The sequence below is a fragment of the Typopeltis vanoorti genome, chromosome 12 (genome assembly GCF_054136105.1).
Source record: "Typopeltis vanoorti isolate ZY-2024b chromosome 12, IOZ_Tvanoo_1.0, whole genome shotgun sequence".
Taxonomy (NCBI): Eukaryota; Metazoa; Arthropoda; class Arachnida; order Uropygi; family Thelyphonidae; genus Typopeltis; species Typopeltis vanoorti.
In genome coordinates this window covers 135,853,605-135,873,334 of record NC_143560.1, presented here as the reverse complement: position 1 = coordinate 135,873,334, position 19,730 = coordinate 135,853,605, and the positions used below count along the sequence as shown (strand labels likewise).

The window sequence follows — 19,730 nt, the reverse complement described above, 5'->3', positions numbered from 1 at the left end:
TATCAGGAGTTTAGAAAAACTAATAACTGGTATGAGACCTAAAACAGAGAGTCAGGGAAACTAAATTATAAAGGGAGGAATGACGAGAATCTGAGTGTAAGAATAACAATGTTAAATAATTATGTTAATGAAGAGAATGGGCTTTGTCATGGAAATGTTCATGAGGAGAGAACAATTTTGACTTGTGTTCATCCAGTTTGGACCCATTAAACATGTGCAAAGATGTCTACATGTATAAGGCACTAGAGAAGAACAGTGATCTGCAAGTTGTCCAATTGTGTCATGCAGACAGCAGACAAGAGTATACAAAAGAACATGCAGGAAGATTATTATGTCTGTACACAAATGCTAGGAGTATCAGAAACAAAGGGATAAGTTTATTGCCTTAGTCTAGGGGTGTCAAACTAGTGGTAGTCCTCAAAGCAATTTCATGGGGGCCCCCGATGCCTCAAGGAAAGATTAAAAAAAAAGGATGGTTGCTTTTTATAATAAAACCGAAATACCGTATTTACTCGAATATAACTCGCCCTCGCATATGACTCACACCCGTGTACCCTGATTTTACTTTATGAAAAAAGAAATTAGAAAGTTTTGCATCTACTGTATATCGCACACGAAAAATAAAGTTTAACCACTTTCACTTCGGGATGATAGCTCACACCCCGTGGTAATAAACAACACGCCTACCTGAACTGCCATTATACTGCAGATGCAAGAAAAACGAGTAATTTTATTGTACCACTGAATAAAGTACAGAGACATTTGCTGTCTGTGTAATATATTTCTTTAGTGCGATTAGAGACAACTGGTATAAAAACGGCACTAACTAATGAGTCACATGTCCCCCACCCACATTAATCATGCTGTTTAGACTTAAGCAAAACCATATGTTTCACCGGCAAACACAGTATCTAACTAAAATCTATTGTTTTTAGTTAGATGTGTGTGAGTGCCCCACCAACTCAAACACAAAGCTGCAATAAAATTCGTAAATGTATTAAAACTAAGACATATAGAGTGAATGTTGTTATGACAGTTTCAGATAATATGGAATTTGGTTGAAGAGAATTAGTATTTCAGCTCAAAAATGACTTTGTGTTTTGGTAATGCGATCTTTTGTTAATACCGCACCAATCATATCCACATCTTCATAGCTGTTCTATCTCTATTGGCCTACCATTGCTGTCTATTTTATGTTCTGATTTCACTTCTCAGACATTCGTGAAGGGTGTTCATTACGTATCTGAAATCTTGTAAATTACTTGTAATTTTTACTTGGAATAATGGGAAAGAAGATGACAATGCACACAACGAAACCGCACTTGAGGCCGGAAGTAGCTATAAAGAAGAAGAGATTCTTGGTAAGTCAACCACATTTTCAGTTTTTTTTCTGAAAACTTTAGTTTCTAAAAATCCTCACATATATCTCGCAACATGATTTTTTAGCTTTAATTTTTTTGGGGAAAAAATGCGAGTTATATTTGAGTAAATACGGTATCGATTTATTCGTTTTCATATGACATTTATAGTTACAATATAGATGCAACGACCTGCTATAATGCAATTGCAGTAATAAAAATTTATATCGCAATTTCAATGTTAGATCCAATCCTAATCAATTGTAATCTATATTTATGCTTTCATTGTTAATTTACAGCAAGCTGCTGGTAGCATACTGAAAAATTTGAATTCTATTAGCTACCAGCTGTTCACGTGACGTGCAGCATACGCACTCATGGGAATCCAGCTATGAGTTTATAATTGCCTGCTACAGTCAATCAGTGATATTTGAAGTTCAGTGCACACAATTCAAAGACAATCTAGCAGTGAGAAAATCCCTATTATTATTATTTTTTATTTTCAATATCGTGTACTGGTCTACAGTTTTGTGCGTTTTTATTCAAACATTTTTATAAAAATTGTTAATAATATTAATAATATATTTATTCACCGATGCAAAGTTGCTTTCCAAGCCAACAAGAAAAAGGAAAATTGCTGACGAGAGGAGAAAATTTCAAGAAAAATGGGAATTATATTACTTTTGCACTGAAACAAAGGACAAAATTGTGTGCATTATTTGTAATGAAACCGTTAGTGTCGCCAAAGAATATAATGAACAATATTCATGCTTTGAGGGTAAACTGAGAGAAGAAAAATTAAGAAGTATGAAGAATTCACTTCAAAGGCAACAACAAGTATTTTCAAAAATTATGAAAGGTAATGACTCAGCAGTGAGAGCCAGTTATGAAATCAGCCTATTTATTGGCAAAACATTCCAAACCTTTTAGTGACGGTTCCTTGGGTAAGGCGTGTATGATAAAAGCAGCCGAAAACATATGTCCCAAAAATGTGCAAGTATTTTGCGATATTTCTTTGTCCAGAAATACTGCGATGGAAAGAATAACCGAAATAGAAGATAATCTGCATGACCAGTTGCAAGATATATCCGCAAACATACAGCGCTTTTCAATTGCACTTGACGAAAGTTTCGATATTCACGACGTGGCTCAAATTGTTTTGTTTCTTCGGGCTTGCGAAGACAATATGAATATTACTGAAGAGTTCTTGGAAATGATTCCCATCCATAGAACCACTACAGGGGAAGACGTTTTTGACGCTGTGTGGAGCATTTTTGAAAAATACCAACTTCCACTGAACAGGCTCATAGCAGTGACAACCGATGGTGCTCCTGCAATGACAGGCAAAAATAAAGGTTTTGTGTCAAGACTTGCAAAGTTAAAAGGGAATGTATCCAGACATTCCAAAACTGCAATCTTTCTCCTGCATCATTCATCAGCAGGTCCTTTGCTCCAAAGTGGTGGAAATGAGCAGCACTCAAGCCTGTGACAAATACTGTGAACTTCATCCAATCCAGAGGCATCAATCAGTTTGCACAATTTCTAAAAGACTGGAAGAGTGAAGCTGAAGGGCTACCTTATTACAGAGAGATTTGTTGGTTATCTTGTCATAAGGTTCTAAAAAGCTTTTTTTTTTTACTATTAGAGGAGATCAAATTGTTCCTAGAAATGAAAAATCATAATGTTGCATTTCTTAATAATCAGACATGGGTACAAGATCTAGCATTCTTAGTTGATATTACAGGACATTTGAATGATTTAAGAATCAAAGTTTTACCATTTCTCAATCTTGCCCAAAATAGAAAAGATAAAAGAAGAATTTGATAGGCGATTTCAAGATTTTAAGGAGCAAGAAGAAGTTTTTGCGCTTTTAACATATCCTTTTTCCTTTAATTTTGAAAAAGCTCCTATTTGTATTCAAATGGAACTTATTGATTTCCAAAATGATTCCTTTCTAAAAGCGAAATACCAAGAAGCTGGTGTACCAAAAATATACAGTTATTTAGGTCAAAAATATCCGGAAATAAAGTTCACAGCAAATATTCTGTTATTTTGGAAGCACCTATTTATGTGAACAATTATTCTCAAGCATGAAAGGTAACAAAACAGCCCACAGATCAAGATTAACCGATGTCAAACTTTCTGCCATAATGAAGGTCATATGCTGACAATCTTTGAGTCCAAATTTTGGCAGGAGGATGGTTAATAATAAACGTTGTCAAGTGTCAGGAAAAAAATAAAATACTGAATTTAAGTTAAGGGATATTACATCCCATATTGTTTCATAGCTGAATAAGAAACTCAAAGAGTTTCATGCCGAATATAGAAACTATATAAAGTTCAGCAAGTCCAAGTGTAAGCAAATACCTGGATAGTGTTACAACTGACCATATAGGGAGTGCAACACTGAGGCAACTCATGGTAAGGGTGGAGCAAGCTTTGATCACTATTCTTCATATTTCCCCATAATGTGAAACCCAGCTCCTAGGAGCTGTATTACTGTTTTACATTATGAGTGAGAGAAGGTCAGTCACTACCCAGACCAGTTTCAACCTTTATTGGAATCTCATCAGTGAGTAGGTAGACCTAGAAATACCAAGTTTGTAGCAAACAGAACTTACATATACCCTAACTGGTAATTAATTTACGGAATTAACAACGCATGTAAAGTAAATTAATTAAAGATAACTTTAATGAATCACTTCTATATTTCGACAATGTCACATTGTCATCTTCAGGAACATAAAGATATGGTATGTGCACTAAAGGAACTAACAAAGCAAATGAGGTAGAAATTAAGACACTAATTTTGTTCCTAAAGTCCTAATGGTGCCCTCTTGCGGGCTAATTTGGTAGTCTTGGCCGTTGGGCTGAAGTTCTCATAATGAAAGTCTCCCAAATTTGGGGCAGTTTCATGCACCCAAATTTGTTGAGGTTAGGAACGTTTTTTAGAGCTGCTGAAGATTCTTTGAATAATCTTTCGTATTTAAACTTGCTGCGATGGATTATTTTTGTCTTCTTCCAACGAATTTTATGGTGGGTATCTAAGGCATGGTCTGCCAGCCCAGAGCGGCTGTACTGGTGAAACCGGATGTAGTCTTGGTGTTCTGAAATCCTGATATTTGTTGTTCTGCCTGTTTGGCCAAAGTAGGACAATTTGCAGCTGCAAGGGACCTGGTATACACCAGGTAGGTCTAGGGGAAGTGGTTGGTCTTTGGTAGAGCGGATAAGGGATGCCAACTTTTTATATGGTCTGTAACAGGAAGTAAGGTCATATTTCTTGAGGATATTAGTTATTTTTTCAGAGGTGCCCTGGATGTAGGGGATAGTGATAGACTTGGTGTAGTCTTTATTGTTGAGGGGGGGGGGGGTTGTGGTTTTCAGGTTTTAGTATTTTTTGGATTTTTTTGGGGTTATAGCCATTGGCTAAGAAAGTGTTGAGGATGTGGTTTAGTTCCATAGTCAGGGCCTTGTCATCTGAGCAGATTAATTTTGCCCTGTTATATAGTGTTTTTATCACCCCATATTGTTGTGAGGGGGGGGGGGGGATTGCTGGTGAATGTATCTGCCAGTGTGGGTGGGTTTTCTGTAAACAGAGAAAACCAAAGATCCATCAAGCTGGCGGGTGATTAAAGTGTCTAGGAAGGGGAGGATGTTGTTTTCCTCTTTTTCTAAGGTGAACTGGACTCTGGGATGTTGGTTGTTTAAGTGTGTTAGGAAGGAGTGGAGCGAGTCTGAGCCATGTGGCCAAATAGCAAACACATCATCCACATAACGAAGCCAAATAGTGGGTTTTTGTGGGGCAGAGTTTAAGGCTTTTTCTTCAAATGTCTCCATAAAGAAATTGGCCAAGGGTGGGGAAAGTGGTGAACCCATGAAAGTCTCCCAAATGTCCCCTCTATCTGTTTGTAGAACTTTCCTTGCCAAACGAAATAGCCTGAGTTCATTGTGAACTGAAATAGGGCTGAGATATCGGGAGGAAACTTGGCTTGGATGAGCTCAAGGGTTTCTTTGAGTGGGACATTAGTGAATAGGGAGGAGACGTCAAAACTGACCATTATGTCAGTGTGTTGGAGTGTGAGGTTTTCTATACTGGCTTTAAAGTGGGCCGAGTTTTTTATGTGTGATGGTGTGTTGCCAGTGTAGTGTGTGAGCGTTTTGGCTAAATGTTTGGCTAATTTATATGTGGGGGAATCAATGCCATCCACTATGGGACGTAATGGCACATTTTGTTTATGTATTTTTGGGAGTCCATATAATCGGGGGGGGGGGGGGGGGTCCTAGAGTTATAAGGTTTAAGCTTGTTGGTGACTTCCACAGGCCAAGAAGTGACTTTCTTAAGGAGTCTGTGGATAGTTCTAATCTGAGAGCTGGTCGGATTATATTCAATGGGGAGGTAAGTAGTACGGTCTCGTATTAAAGAATTTAGCTTACCTTTGTAGTCTTTTTGATTGAGTACCACAGTGGCGCTTCCCTTATCAGCTTTGGTGATTACTATTTTTTTGTTGTTTTTTAATTCTTGTAGGGCTGTATATTCGTTTTTGGATAAGTTGCCAGCTACCAGGCAACATCTCTTCACAGTCAAATTCCATACTCATAGAAAAAGTTTCTTTCTCACCCTTCATTCCAATTTCTATATTGTGGAACAGCCTTCCCTCCCCTCTGTTTCCTAAGGAATAATGCACAGGCCTTCAAAATCGACTGTGAACAAGTTCCTTTCTCTACCCAAACACAGTACTACAGGTATTGTAGTACTGTGTTTGGGTAGAGAAAGGATGCTGATCCTCCTCCATGGAATGAGAGTGAACTGACAGTGTTGCTGCACCAGGCATGGGTCAAGTTATGCATAGAGGATGTTCCAAACCTTGTGGAATCTGTTCCGAGGCATCTGCAAGCTGGGATTGCACAGACAGTTGGCATTCCTAATGCAAAGCTAACCCAGAGTAGTTAGCAAGTGAGAGGCAACTGTATCCTCAATAATGTTACCAACAGTTATAAAGATAAATCAAATCTCACCATTTATATCCTCAGAGAATCCACAGCATGGATAATCATGCTTTGATACTTTATCTTGATGATAAGCTCTTGTCCTGTCATTTTAAAGAGATCAGCCATTTATGCAGTATACCTGATCTCTTCTATGCTGCCACCACATTACAAGCCATATGAAACAACAGACCACACACGACAGATGTGCTAGACACATTGCATCACATAGTTAATATCTTCAGGTTATTTACAAAAGTAACTGCTTTTATGTCTACAAAGTTTATCATTTCTGTCTTCTGTAGCACATTTTATCAGCAATGCTCTTGGACATTAGATGCAGACCCCCCCCACACACACACCTTCTTTTCGATATATATATTTTTAACAAATATGTTACTTATCTTTTCTAATCACACCTTATCCCTGTGTTACTTACTCCTAATAAATAACAATTGCTGATATAGGTAGTAACAGTCTCATCATAATAACAGATCACAAAAAAAACACCAGATATAAGCAGACTTTACATAACTAACCTGTGTTTACTACATTGCCAGTTCTACGTGTACAATGTATTAAGCAAGAACCAGGTTCGGTTAGGTCTTTTAGCCTTTAATGATTCTAAACAAAATTTTCTCTAACACTTCTCACAGTTTAGATTTAAGCTATATATTATTAAGGTTTGTATGTATCAAAAAGCTTGTAATTTCGGGATATTTTCAACTTATCAGGATTTTGTTCAATATTTAACTCTTATTTGCATTGCATTTAATTTTATTAATTGAGCTATTATTTATTTATGTTTTTCTTTTTTGTTAAGAAACAAACCTTTTTCTGAAGAACAGTTTGCGGACAACATAAAACTACTATCTCATGACTCAGTAAAACAAATGAACAAAGACAAGGGAGGGGAAAAGATTACCTCTGTCCTCCACTTAGTTCTTGTAAAGACTCTTTCCACACATCCCCAAATGCTACTTTCACTTCTAGGCCATCTAGAACAGTCATTCCATCAGGAGGAATAAGTTTTGCCCTAGTTCCAGGTAGAAGCATAGAAAAAATTGAACCGAAGTCCTGAAAATAAAAAATTAAGTGAAAAGTATAATAAGATGTAAGCCCAAAAATTATACAGACTAATTCTAAAAGTATTTGGAAGTAATGCTAAATTTATAAAACTGTAAATGTAGAAATGCTACAAGCAAATAAAACAGCCCACATCATCATGCTGTTGGCTTTGTATGATGAACGTTTCTTTGTTCCTTTTTGGTTCTTTGATTTTTTAGTCCATAACATTAAAATCCACAGTAATTCATTATTTCGTTTGATATTTGTTCTTCATTCTCAATCTTTTCTAAAATCATACACTTTTGGCTGAATCAAGTCTAGCACCAAATATCCTGTTATTCCTTCCATTGGAAAATACAGACCTAGATATGTGTCCTTAATATATATTTGGTGCAATGGATTTACTCGGCTATATAACAAAAATAAATTTAATGATGAGAAGCCGAGAGATACCAAAATAGATAAACTATAAATTAAAGATGCCAAGAAATTATATTCTTGGTTTCATCCTTTATCCAAGTGTAAGCAAAGAAAGTTTGTGTGTGAAGAAGTAACTTCATGACTAGGAAACTCATATGTAGAGGCCTTAGTATCCCATAATGCAAAGCACACATTCTTAAAGACATGTATAATGCTATGCATTATGGGAAGTGTCACTATGCAGACTGGTTTCGATCTTTATTGAGGTCTCATCAGTTGGAGCCAGAACCAAGTGAAAAAATTGGAGGGAGAGGTTGGAAGAAAAAGCTCAACCTCTCTCCACCCCCGGTCAACTTTTTTATGGAGACCTTTGAAGAAAAAGCCTTAAACTCTGCCCCACATAAACCAACTCTGGCCACACCAGGATGATGATTTGTTCTCCATTTGGCCGCATGGCCTGGATACACTACAATTTCTTAGCATATCTAAACAATCAACACCTCAGGATCCAGTTTACCTTAGAAAAGGAAAACAACAACAGTCTCCCTTTACTAGATACCCTGATTACACACCACAGCCTGATAAATCCCTGGCATTTTCCGTTTACAAAAAGCCTACACATACAGGTAGATACATTCACCAGCAATCCCCTCCTGCCCCAACAATATGGGATTATAAAATCCTTATATAACAGAGAAAAATTAATCTGTTTGAATAACAGTGTCCTAACTACGGAAATTGACCATATCCTTAACACTTTCTTAGCCAATAGCTACAATCCCCCAAAATTCCAAAAAACAATAAAACCATAACAGCACCCCCTGCCCCTCCCCTCAAAGCAGAGATTATTCAAAATCTATCACCATTCTATATATCTGGGGTACACCAGAAAAATTAACAAAAATCCTAAGGAAATATGACCTTACAAACAGTTATAGATCACACAAGAAATTAGTATTGCTTATCCACTCCACCAAAGACCAGCTGCATCCCCTAGACCTACCAGAAGTATACTGTCCTACTGCAGTCAAACAGGCAGGACAGCCACTCAGGACTTGCTGACTGTTTGAAAACCCACCACAGGATATGCTAGAAGAAGGCCACTCTACTACACCTCAGCAAATGTAAGTATGGAAGACTATTCATGAAATCTGCCTCAGCTTTGAAAAACTTTCCAAACCTCAACAAATTGGGATGCATGAGACTGCCCCAAATTTGGGAATCATACATTTTAAGATCATCAGCCCACCAGTGAAGGTAGGGCAAAACTTATTCCTCCTGATGGAACGACTGTTCTAGATGGCCTAGAAGTGAAAGTAGCATTTGGGGATGTGTGGAAAGAGTCTTTACAAGAACTAAGTGGAGGTCTTCAATTCAGCCAATTATGGGGCACCATTTAGGACTGCAGGCCCGATTTCTGTTGCCTTTATTCATTTGCTCAGTGGTAATGCCTGCTTTCGCATATCATTATTTTTGTGATTCCTGATGATGACAATGTAACATTGCCAAAATATAGGAAGACATTAATTAAATTTTTTTATAATTAGTATACGTTGTCATTTCCTGACAAAAAAAAAAGCAACACTCATTCTTGTGCCACCATTTAGGACTTTGGGCTGATCTCTGGTTGCTAGGTTCATATATTATTCTGTATGTTATTCCCAGATGATTGCAATTTGAACTTGCTGAAATATCAGTAGTAATTAAATTGCTATAATAATTATTATTATTCAATATATGCAAGGCATGTTAAAAAAACAGACCAAACATTTCCTATAAAGACTTTATTTTACAACATTTCAAGCAATGTTCCCCTCAAAGTAGTCCTCTCTACTGGCAATACACTGTTCCCAACATTTTTTCCATTGTTGGAATGCACTTTCTGTGATGGCATGCAGTTCTCTTTTCCTGAGAAACTCTTTTCTTTTTTCTTTTCACATTTTCCTGAATCTCCTCTATGGTTTGGAAACGTCTTTCAAAGTGGTTTTAAGTTTGCAAAACAAGAAAAAGTTTGCTGGGGCTAAGTCCAGAGAACAGGGTGAATCGGGCACAACGGATGTCTGATGTTTTGCCATATAACTGCAGATGAGGAGCAACACGTGATCCATCGCATTGTCATGGTGCAACATCCAAGTCTGGATTTCCCACAATTCAGGCCTCTTCCTGTGCACAGCATCCCCAAACATTAAATCTTCCCGGTACAACTCTTTGTTTACCATCTGACCAAATGGTACAAATTCATAATGGACAATGCCTTTCCAATCAAAAAACACACCCAACACCACCTTGATCTTTGACAGACTCATTTGTGCTTTTTTATCCTTTTTTGTTGAGGAGACCCTTTCCCAACCCACTGCAATGATTGCATCTTGGTTTCAACATCATAGCTATAAACCTACGTCTCATCTCCTGACTGATTTCAACACAGCTCTCTTTCTAATCGTAAGTTAACAAACGTGGTACGAATTTTGCACTGATGCAACGTATCTGAAGTTTTTCGGTCAAAATTTGATGACAAGATACTATGCTGATGCCCACTTTGTCAGTAACTTCTCAGACAGTTAAATGACGATTTCCACAAATCACAGCTCCAAATCTCTCGACCTGGTCGTTATCTGTTGATGTGGGAGATCGTCCAGGCCTGGGATCTTCATCAACTGATGTTCTGCTATTTTTTTTAGAACGCTTAAACGACTCATAGCACTGCATTTGGCTCATAGTGTCCTCCTAGTGTATGCTTGGTTAAGCAATTGAAATGTCTCTGTAAAATTTTTACCAAGTTTGCAGCAAAATTTCACACACACACATTGTTCTTCATCACTAAAAACACACGTATAGCCACAGTGATTAGTTATAATACGTAATTTTATCCCGAGTATCTTGGGACATCCTCAGTGTAATTCAAACAATACTAGGAATAACATACAGTCAGGGCGCATGATTACAATGGAATCTCAATACGCGTGCAGTAACGTGTTATAGAAATAAATTAAAATTTAACTTGGTCTGCGTAGTAGGGCTTCAGCACTTTCTTTATATATTTCTTTCTTTCTTTAAACCACAATGGCATTCTTACTATTCCTAAAATATGGGAAATTGTCATACAAAATTGTGTAAAATAGTCTCTTTATATATGTTATTATTTATTTATTCATTTATTATTATTTTTTTCAGTTATTTTAATTTACTTTACATCCTTAGTAATTACTGTACTGAGGATATCCCAAGATACTTAGGATGAAATATTTACGTATTAAAACTAATCACTGTGGTTATACGTGTGTTTTTAGTGATGAATTCACCACAGATTTCATTATATAAAAACAGTGTTCTTCGAGCTCTTTCATTGTCACTAATCGAATGAACAGCTCGTGGACATGCTCACTTCAGCAGATATAACTCGACGACTAATGCTCATAGCAGAATGGGGCTAATGGTAGTTTATCAAAACTGTAGTCACTAGGTGTGCTCAGTAGCCACAGTGTGCTATTTAAAAAGTTCAGTCTTTCTTTTTGAACACCCCTCATATGCATTAATAAGCCTTACTACAAGGTGAAAGGTTTTACTTGTTCCATAGTTTCCTAATTTGTCTTTTCATTCTTGATTTTCACACTATATTAATAATAATATACATATACAGACCTTAAAGTGTTATGACCTACTCAGACTGGCTTCCATAGCCATCATTTTTAGGATAAATTGGTTAGTCTGATAACTAAATATATAATTTAAGCTTTCTTTTCCCATTCTGTTTAAGTGACTATACCACATTACACTGAGTTAGCTTCACATATTTCCATATTTAATTTGCAATCTTCACTAAAAAATGTGCACTAAATAATTGAAATATTTTACTTGTTCAATAGGTTCTTAATTGAGAACACAGCTGAAGTTTTCTATATTCCTGCCATTCATAACAAATTTTTTACAGCAGTTATTCAGTTTAGTTAGAGAATCCTGGAGACTTGACTTGCACTGGATGTATTTAGGAGTACATCATCTTCATAAAGCTAAGAGCTAGGATATCTGATTTTAATATCACTTTCCATCATAATGGGATCCATACATGAATAAAAGTGCAGATATTGTGCACCCTTGTCTTTCACTCGATTTTACATTAAACCAACTTCCTGTATTTCCTTCAGTTCTAAGTGCTGATTATAACTTAAATATAGACAATGTACTACACTGAACAATGTTCCATTTACTGAGTAAAACTGCAGTGTTTTGAAAAGAATCTTGTCATATGTCTTTTTCAGTATCTTCAAAACTTAAATAGAAAGACCCGCTTGTTATTATGTGCAATCCAGTCATTTTCGACTCTTGGCGATCCTATGAACAAAGGCTCTCCATCCCACTAGGCATCTTGTTCCTTTCTTTCAGTAACTGTGAGTTCAAGTTGGTAGGTTCTTTTATGTTTTTCATCCAACTCTTTTGTGGTCTTCCTCTTCTTCTCATTCCCTCAATCTTTCCCAGCATAACTGCCTTTTCCAATGATTCATTAGCTTGCATAATATGTCTTCAGTACATCTGTTTAGCAATCATCACCCACAAGGAGCATTCTGTTTTCATATTCTCTAAAACCTTATTAGTGGTCATTCTTGCAGTCCATAGAATGCAAGTATGCATTATATGGACTGCGAGTTGATTAGAATCGACTAGGATTCTTAATAGTTTCCTCCACACCCTTAATTCAAATGAAACAATTCACTTTCTCTCTTCTTCTTTATAATCCAGCTTTTGCATCCAGTAATGGAAATACCATTGCTTTGACAATTCTAACTTTTGGAGCCTTCATAATTTTTGTCAGATTTAACATTGTTTTTTTTTTCCCATGACTTCTTTTAATTTCATGTTCACATTTACCATAACTTCTGATTTTGGTCTCCAGCAAATCATACCTTTCAACAATTTCTCTTTTATCTCCTTCTATTATAAATTCATTTAAATTGCCAGAAGCCATCACTTTTGTTTTGCTGATGTTTAAATTAATCCCTGCTTTGTTACTTTCTGTCTTAACCAATAGAATTAACAACTCCAGATCTTCCTCAGTTTCTATATGAGGGTTGTTTCATTTGCATATCTTAAATTATTATTTTTCTGACACTAATCTTAATTCCAGCTTGATAAAATCTTTGTCTAAACCAGCTATACTCATAATATATACAGTATAAATATTAAAATGGTAGGGCGACAGCATACAATCCTGCCGCACCCCTTTTTCCACTTGAACATGGTGTTTCTCCAAAGACTGTGATACAGCTCTCTTATCAAGAGAATTAGATGTTCAAGTATTCTCATTGATCTCATTACAATCCAGTCTGTTGTGATCCACACAATCAAAAGCTTTCTTATAATCAATAAAACAAATGAATACTTCCTTCACCACTATATTCGCATAATTTCTTAATCATTTGTTGGAAAGAGTAAATCTGATATTCAAAACTTTATTTGGCCTGAATCCAGCTTGTTCTTCTCTAAGTTTCTCCTCCAATTTTCTTCTTGCATAAATCTTGCCTGAATATGTAGTAGAGAAATTCCTCTGCTGCAATTGTAATATTCAGCCCCCCCCCCATTTTATAAATGGGAACTTTGAGCTCTGCTTCAATCCTGGAATATGACCTTTTCTGACTAGGTCCACTAAATACAGTGGAAAACTAATGATACGTATCTGAACATTTCTGGTCTAATATCTACTCCAAACACCTTTCCACATTTCTACCTAATATTGATGCGTACTCCTTTTTTTTTTTTTTTTTTGCTTTCCTCTTGTTTTCTACTACTATACTGTCACTGTTTTTCAAAGTAATTACTCAAGACATCTAGAATATCCTGATCTTCAGTTTTCATGTCACTCTTATCATCTTTGATTTCCTGTACAGTACTTTTCCCTCCATTTATAAGCCTTTTCAACTACCTCCAGAACATTTTGCTACTTTCTTGATACTTATCATGTATATTCTTTCCATGATTTTTTATTTAGCTACTTTTACACACAGATTATCTCCCTGACTTTTTTTCTCTGTATTCTTTAGAGCTGTGCTGACTTATTTCCTAGTAGCTTTCAGTATGCTTTCTTTTCAACAACTGTTCTTCAACTTCTTGGGTCCACTACAGTGTTCTTCATTTTCTATTCTTGAAGACACCACACACCTCCTTAAATAAATCAAAGTTTGCCACTGAGACATCAAGGTTTGGTACTTGTTTTTAAACATTTGATTTTTTTTTTGTGAATAACATATGTTTAGTTGGGTCTACAGTTTACATGTAAAAGGTACTGAACTTTAATTCTTTTCAATGTGACATTCATCTTTATCCTAATTTAAACCAAAAGGTGTTCACTTACAATTGTAATCGTGTTACAATCATGTCTTCTCTCCATGTGAACTTGTGCACACCTTTATGTTCGAATGACAACTAGTCAATATCAGCACAATCCAGCAAGTACAATCCTTGCCAATTTTTCCAAAACATTTCTATATACCTGGTAGGAATCATTTTCTACTCTGTTCTTTAGATTTCCAACAAGGACCACTTTTTCCAGTTTCTTTAGGTCAGCTGCATGCCCTAATAACTGAAAATTTCCCCCACTTCTTCCTTAGGAGAACCTTCTGTGGGACCATTGTCACATATTTCATTGTTCATTTATCCATTTTGAAGTTTGGCCTCATAACTCTACTTGAAACCTGCTTCCAATCATCATCATGCTTGCTGTAAATACTATTACTACACCTTCCAATCCTTGATTGTTATTGCCTGAATATAACATTATATAATTCTATTCAGAAGAATTTCACCTGTTTTTATCTTCTTTGTCTCAGTAATGGCAATTATGTCCATGTGGAACTTTTCTGGTTCTTCTGTAAGTTCAATATTGCCATCCCAATCTTCTTCATTTAGTATCCAATGGATACCTACTAACAGAGGGCACATTGCAGGAAGTGAGGATTTGGCATTAGATATCAGAGGCCTCAGTTGGTTCTCTGCAGTCCCTAAAGGCAAGGCACAGGTCTCCTCCCACTTTTCTGGCTTTTGCCTTTAAGTGACCCAATATAATGAACTGAAACTGAATGTTGAAATAGATACATGAAAACTCTTTGGAGTACAACTAGATTAAATTTATAATGAACAGTAAGTAAGTTAATAAAATCATTAACACAGCCACATATGTAAGCACCTCCGAAGTGCAATTGGAAGAATGATGACAAGTTGCACCCCTCAGTTGAAAAAAGCCTAGGTTCGATTCTCATCTTGATGAAAGGAATCTTTATATAGTTTTTTTCAAATGAAGGTGAGTTAAATGATCTCATACGATGGTAGCAGGGTTTATCTCACAGAAACTCTGATTTTTAGTCCTGTGTACAACCAACTCGGCCTTGAATACACACTATTTACAAACAAAAAATATTAGTGGTGGCAGTAGATGGTGTTTTGTGTGAATGATGCCAGCAGCAGTTCTGTGCAGTTAGTGGATTAAATGGTGGAGATGGAGAGTTATAGAATACAGTCCCTCCCTTGAGTCCTTGAAGATTTCACATAATAATAATAACAGTGTACTGCAATAAATATCACTTGAGCCAATTTTCAGTTATGGATTTTAAAGTTCTGAGGCTTACACGTCAAAAGAAAATGAAGAGATCCTTCCATGAAAGAATTATATAATATATAATATTACATAAAATTGTTCATTTGAAAGCAGTGAGGAAAAGACTGTAGACATTCACTGTCACAATAACTGAGCAGAGAGTAATTTTTGGCTAGTTTCTTTATGAATTATTTTGGCTATCTCAATGGAGCAAGTACCAAGACAAATGATTACAAATTATGTATTATTACAGTGAATCCAAATATGAATGTTTAATCAGAATATTGCAAAAAGTAATACCCAGACCAAGGAAAGGAAGAGTAAGAATCACGCACCTCATCCCATTTGGTACTATTATGGATACAATTTGGTCTGAATTGCCGAGAGGAGGGTTGATATTCACAGGGTATCAGAAGATCTGGCTAAAGGGAGACTGAGGTGTTGGGGGAGTGGAGAGAATTATCATCTATTTTGGCTATTATCTGGACAAGTGAACAAATTGTAAAAGACAATGAGAGCAAATCTCAATCTCTGCTAGCTTGATCAAATTCAAAAAGTGAAGCCATTCTGAGAGGTGAATATTTAATCGCATGAAAGAGAACCTCAAATTATGAGTATGTGGACTTCAAATTTGCCAGCCTGGCTGGAGAAGTGGTTAACGTGTCCACTCTCCAGTCAAGAGGCTGCACGTTCATATCCCACCATGGGCATGGATGTTTGTGATTGTCTGTGGAAATACTAGTGGTGGTGGTGGTCAGCGGTAGATGGCATTGGTGTAGTTGTGGTCAGTTGGTGGATTGTGAGTGGTGAAAGCAGAGTTACAGAGTAGATGCTCTCCCTCGATGAGTCTTTGGACTCCCTGGAAGTGACAAATAATAATAATAATAATAATCACGCTTCTTAGACAGATAACTACATGAAAAAGTTACACATTTACTAACTTCCAATCAATAATTTTCCTCGAAATTAATCTGTTGTGTGTCAAGACTCCAATATTATAAGATCCTATATTTCTTTTAAGGTGAATTTTACTGTATCAATCCATCTATATCTTAGTCATTCTTTGGGTCTTTTTCCTGCCAACCCGGCAAAGAACACATGTTTTGCTAATCTTTCATCTCCCATTCTGTTTAAGAGACCACCATCACCTGAGATTAGCTCTATTAACACATTCCTGAATGCTAACAACAGCAAGTTCTTTCCTAATATCCTAATTTTTTTTATGCAATACTGTAATTGATGTCATCTATTCACTCCAATAATCTTTCTCAGAACTCTCATATCAGCAGTCTCTAGTCTTTGATCAAGTGTTTTATTTCTAACCCAGCTATCAGATCCATAAGTTAATATTGGTTTGAACACTTTTGTATACAGCAATTTAGCGTTTAGCTAATTACTTCCTTATTCCATATAAATTTATTCGGTTGACTTCCTACCATAGCAGCTTTTCTAATTCTGTCTATTTCCGTATTTAATTTACCATCAGCTATTTAGGCACTAAATATTGTGCCTAAATAGCAGAATGTTTTACTTGTTCTATAGGTTCAGCATTCAGGACAAGTGATGTTTTCAATGTTTTGTAATATCCTCATTTTGCCTATTTTCATTGTCTTTGACTTTTTATTGTTGATTAATAACAGTAGAGATAATGTGCACCCTTGTCTCACACCAGATTTTACTTCAAACCATCTTCCCATACCTCCTTGAAATCTAACTGCTTAATCACAGCTTAAATAGAGAGTAAGTATTGCTGATATAATGTCCCATTTATACCATATAACTGTAGCGTTCTGAAGAGATTTCCTCTTGGCACCCTGTGTTATACCTTTTCCAGATCAACAAAACTTAACTACAAATTCTTGTTATATTTCCAAAATTTTTCATTTGTCTTAAAATGAAAATCTTATTATGACAACCTCTGTTTGGGTAGAATGAAACCTTGTTCTTCACCAAGCTTCCCTTCCACAATTTTTCGTAGCCATTTCTCATGTATACTTGCATGAATCTTTCCAGTTACACTGAGTAGGGAAATACTTCTGTAATTCTCAAATTCAGTTTTATTTCCTTTTCATAGATGGGTACTATGAGAGCTTTGCCAAGGATATTAGTAAATAGTATTTTTTAGATGTTTTTTTCCCTTTAAATTATCTTTGGGGTAATTTTTGTTGGAAGTTAATAAGGTGTGACACCTTTTGGCAACTGGCATATAACTTCTGCATTGCTTCAACCTTGGTATCACCTTTGGGTCTGGCTCCCACTGAAGAGACCTCAATAAAGGTCAAAACCGGTCTGGGTAGTGACCTTTCCATGAGGCATAGCATTATACATGTCCGCAAGGAGATGTGCTTTGCATTAAGGGATACTAAGGAAAGATGATTTTTTTTTTTTCCTTGAAATTATCTTTGAGGTAATTTTTATTGGAAGTTAATAAGGTGTGACACCTTTTGGCAACTGGCATATGGAAATATGACTTCTGCATTGATTCAACCTTCGTATCACCTTTGGGTCTGGCTCCCATTGAAGAGACCTCAAAAAAGGTCAAAACCGGTCTAGGTAGTGACCCTTCCCATATGCACAGCATTATACATGTCTGCAAGAAGATGTGCTTTGCATTAAGGGATACTAAGGAAAGTGATGAGAACTCAGTCCACCTTTGCCACGAGTTGCCCCAGTCCTGAAGATACTTCAGGCACAAACTTTGTTTGCTTACACTTGGATAACAGATTAAACTAAATATATAATTTATATCTTTGCAGTTTTTTTCTTTTTTTTCCCTGAATTATTTTTAAGAAAGACTTTTTTTTATTTTTTTTTATTTGCACTACTAAGAAAATTTCTCATGTATGATGCTTTTATGATGCTTAAGGGGATGCTCTTAAGGATCAAAGCTGCATAACTGAGATGAGGCATCCACATAGCCATTAAAGGAATGCAGAGAACTGACTAGGGCTTCCAACCTAATGTCCAATCTTCACCTTCTCATGGTGCACCCTGTTAAGTATCTACTAAGATATTGAACGAAAAAGATTGGGCTAGAAATTTGGGATTCGGCCAACCAAATTGCATTCTTATCGACTTAAACCACAATATAAAATGAAGGTCCAACATGATAGAATTTCATCCTGGCTACAGATTCTAGGTTAAATAAGGCCCTCATTGTTTTTGCCAGGAAACCAGGGCGAACAGCGAGACGTCAGCTACTGGAACAAATCCTAAAACACAGCACAACTCAACATCACAAGAGTTCAAGATCAGTACTATCAACATAAGAAGCCTGAATGGCAAAGAAATGGAGCTAGCTGAGAAATTGGATAAGAACCAGATTGACATAATAGGGGTGACTGAAACAAAAAAGACAAAAACTGGTGAGATTTTTCTCAGCAATAAATACAAAATGCTATATTCAGGCAATAACAATCAAGGAAAAGAAGGAGTAGCCATAGTATTCAACACTAAATACAAGGCTAATCTTCTTGAATGGCAGGCAATATCAAGTAGAGTGATGTAGGCAAATATCAGAATGGGAAACTGGACAATTAGACTTATTTATGCCTATGGTTCCACAGAAGGTTCCACTAAGGTAAAAGTGGCAGAATTTTTTTGAGGCTTTAGAGAAATTAATTGACACAGTGAAAAAGGACAAGTCAGTCCTTGTTGGGGATCTAAATAACAGAATAGGAAATGATTGCCAGACATACAAAAGTATTTTGGGAAAATTTGGAGAAAAGAGCAAAACTAATAATAATGGCAAATACTTGACGTATTTCTGCTAAAAATGGACTGGTTATTACTAACACAATATTCATCATCATGTCTATCAAGGATTTAAGCCTAGCGTGGTCTGTTCTAGCCTTAGAAGTAATCGTTGAATCTTTTAAGAGGACATCTTGGTTTTCTTTTTCCTAATGGCTTGTGATTTAAGGCTTGTTTTGGTAATCTTTCTGATTTCATTCTTTGAACGTGTTCCATCCATTTGTGTTTATATTTTTTAATTTTTTCTATTACTGATTCCTGGTTTAATTCTTTCATAATTTCTTCATTTCTTTTGTGATCAAATAGAGTATACTTTGCAGTTTTTCTCATAAACTTCATTTCAGCTGTTTTATTAATTTTTGTCATTTTGCTTTATTGTCCAGATTTCACTTCCATACAATAGGACTGGTAGGACTAATATATTGTACACTTTTAGTCTGGTTTGTCTTTGAAATAGGTTTGGTTTAAATTAGAGTTAATTACAGTTAAAATGAAAAAGATATAAACCTAAAAATTGCAAAATATTTAAAAATAATTTGCAAGGTTTATATCTTTTTCAT

General features: G+C 36.0%; 1 protein-coding gene across 3 annotated transcripts in view; it reads right to left on the bottom strand.

The window, feature by feature from the left end:
- Positions 1-19,730, bottom strand: part of SMC2 (structural maintenance of chromosomes 2) — a 555,382-nt gene that overhangs the window by 48,525 nt on the left and 487,127 nt on the right. For all 3 annotated transcript variants that reach the window (XM_090401108.1, XM_090401106.1, XM_090401107.1), the window contains one exon: positions 7,270-7,421. In XM_090401108.1, coding sequence (XP_090257234.1) covers positions 7,270-7,421 — 152 coding nt within the window. The remainder of the gene's footprint in view (positions 1-7,269; positions 7,422-19,730) is intronic.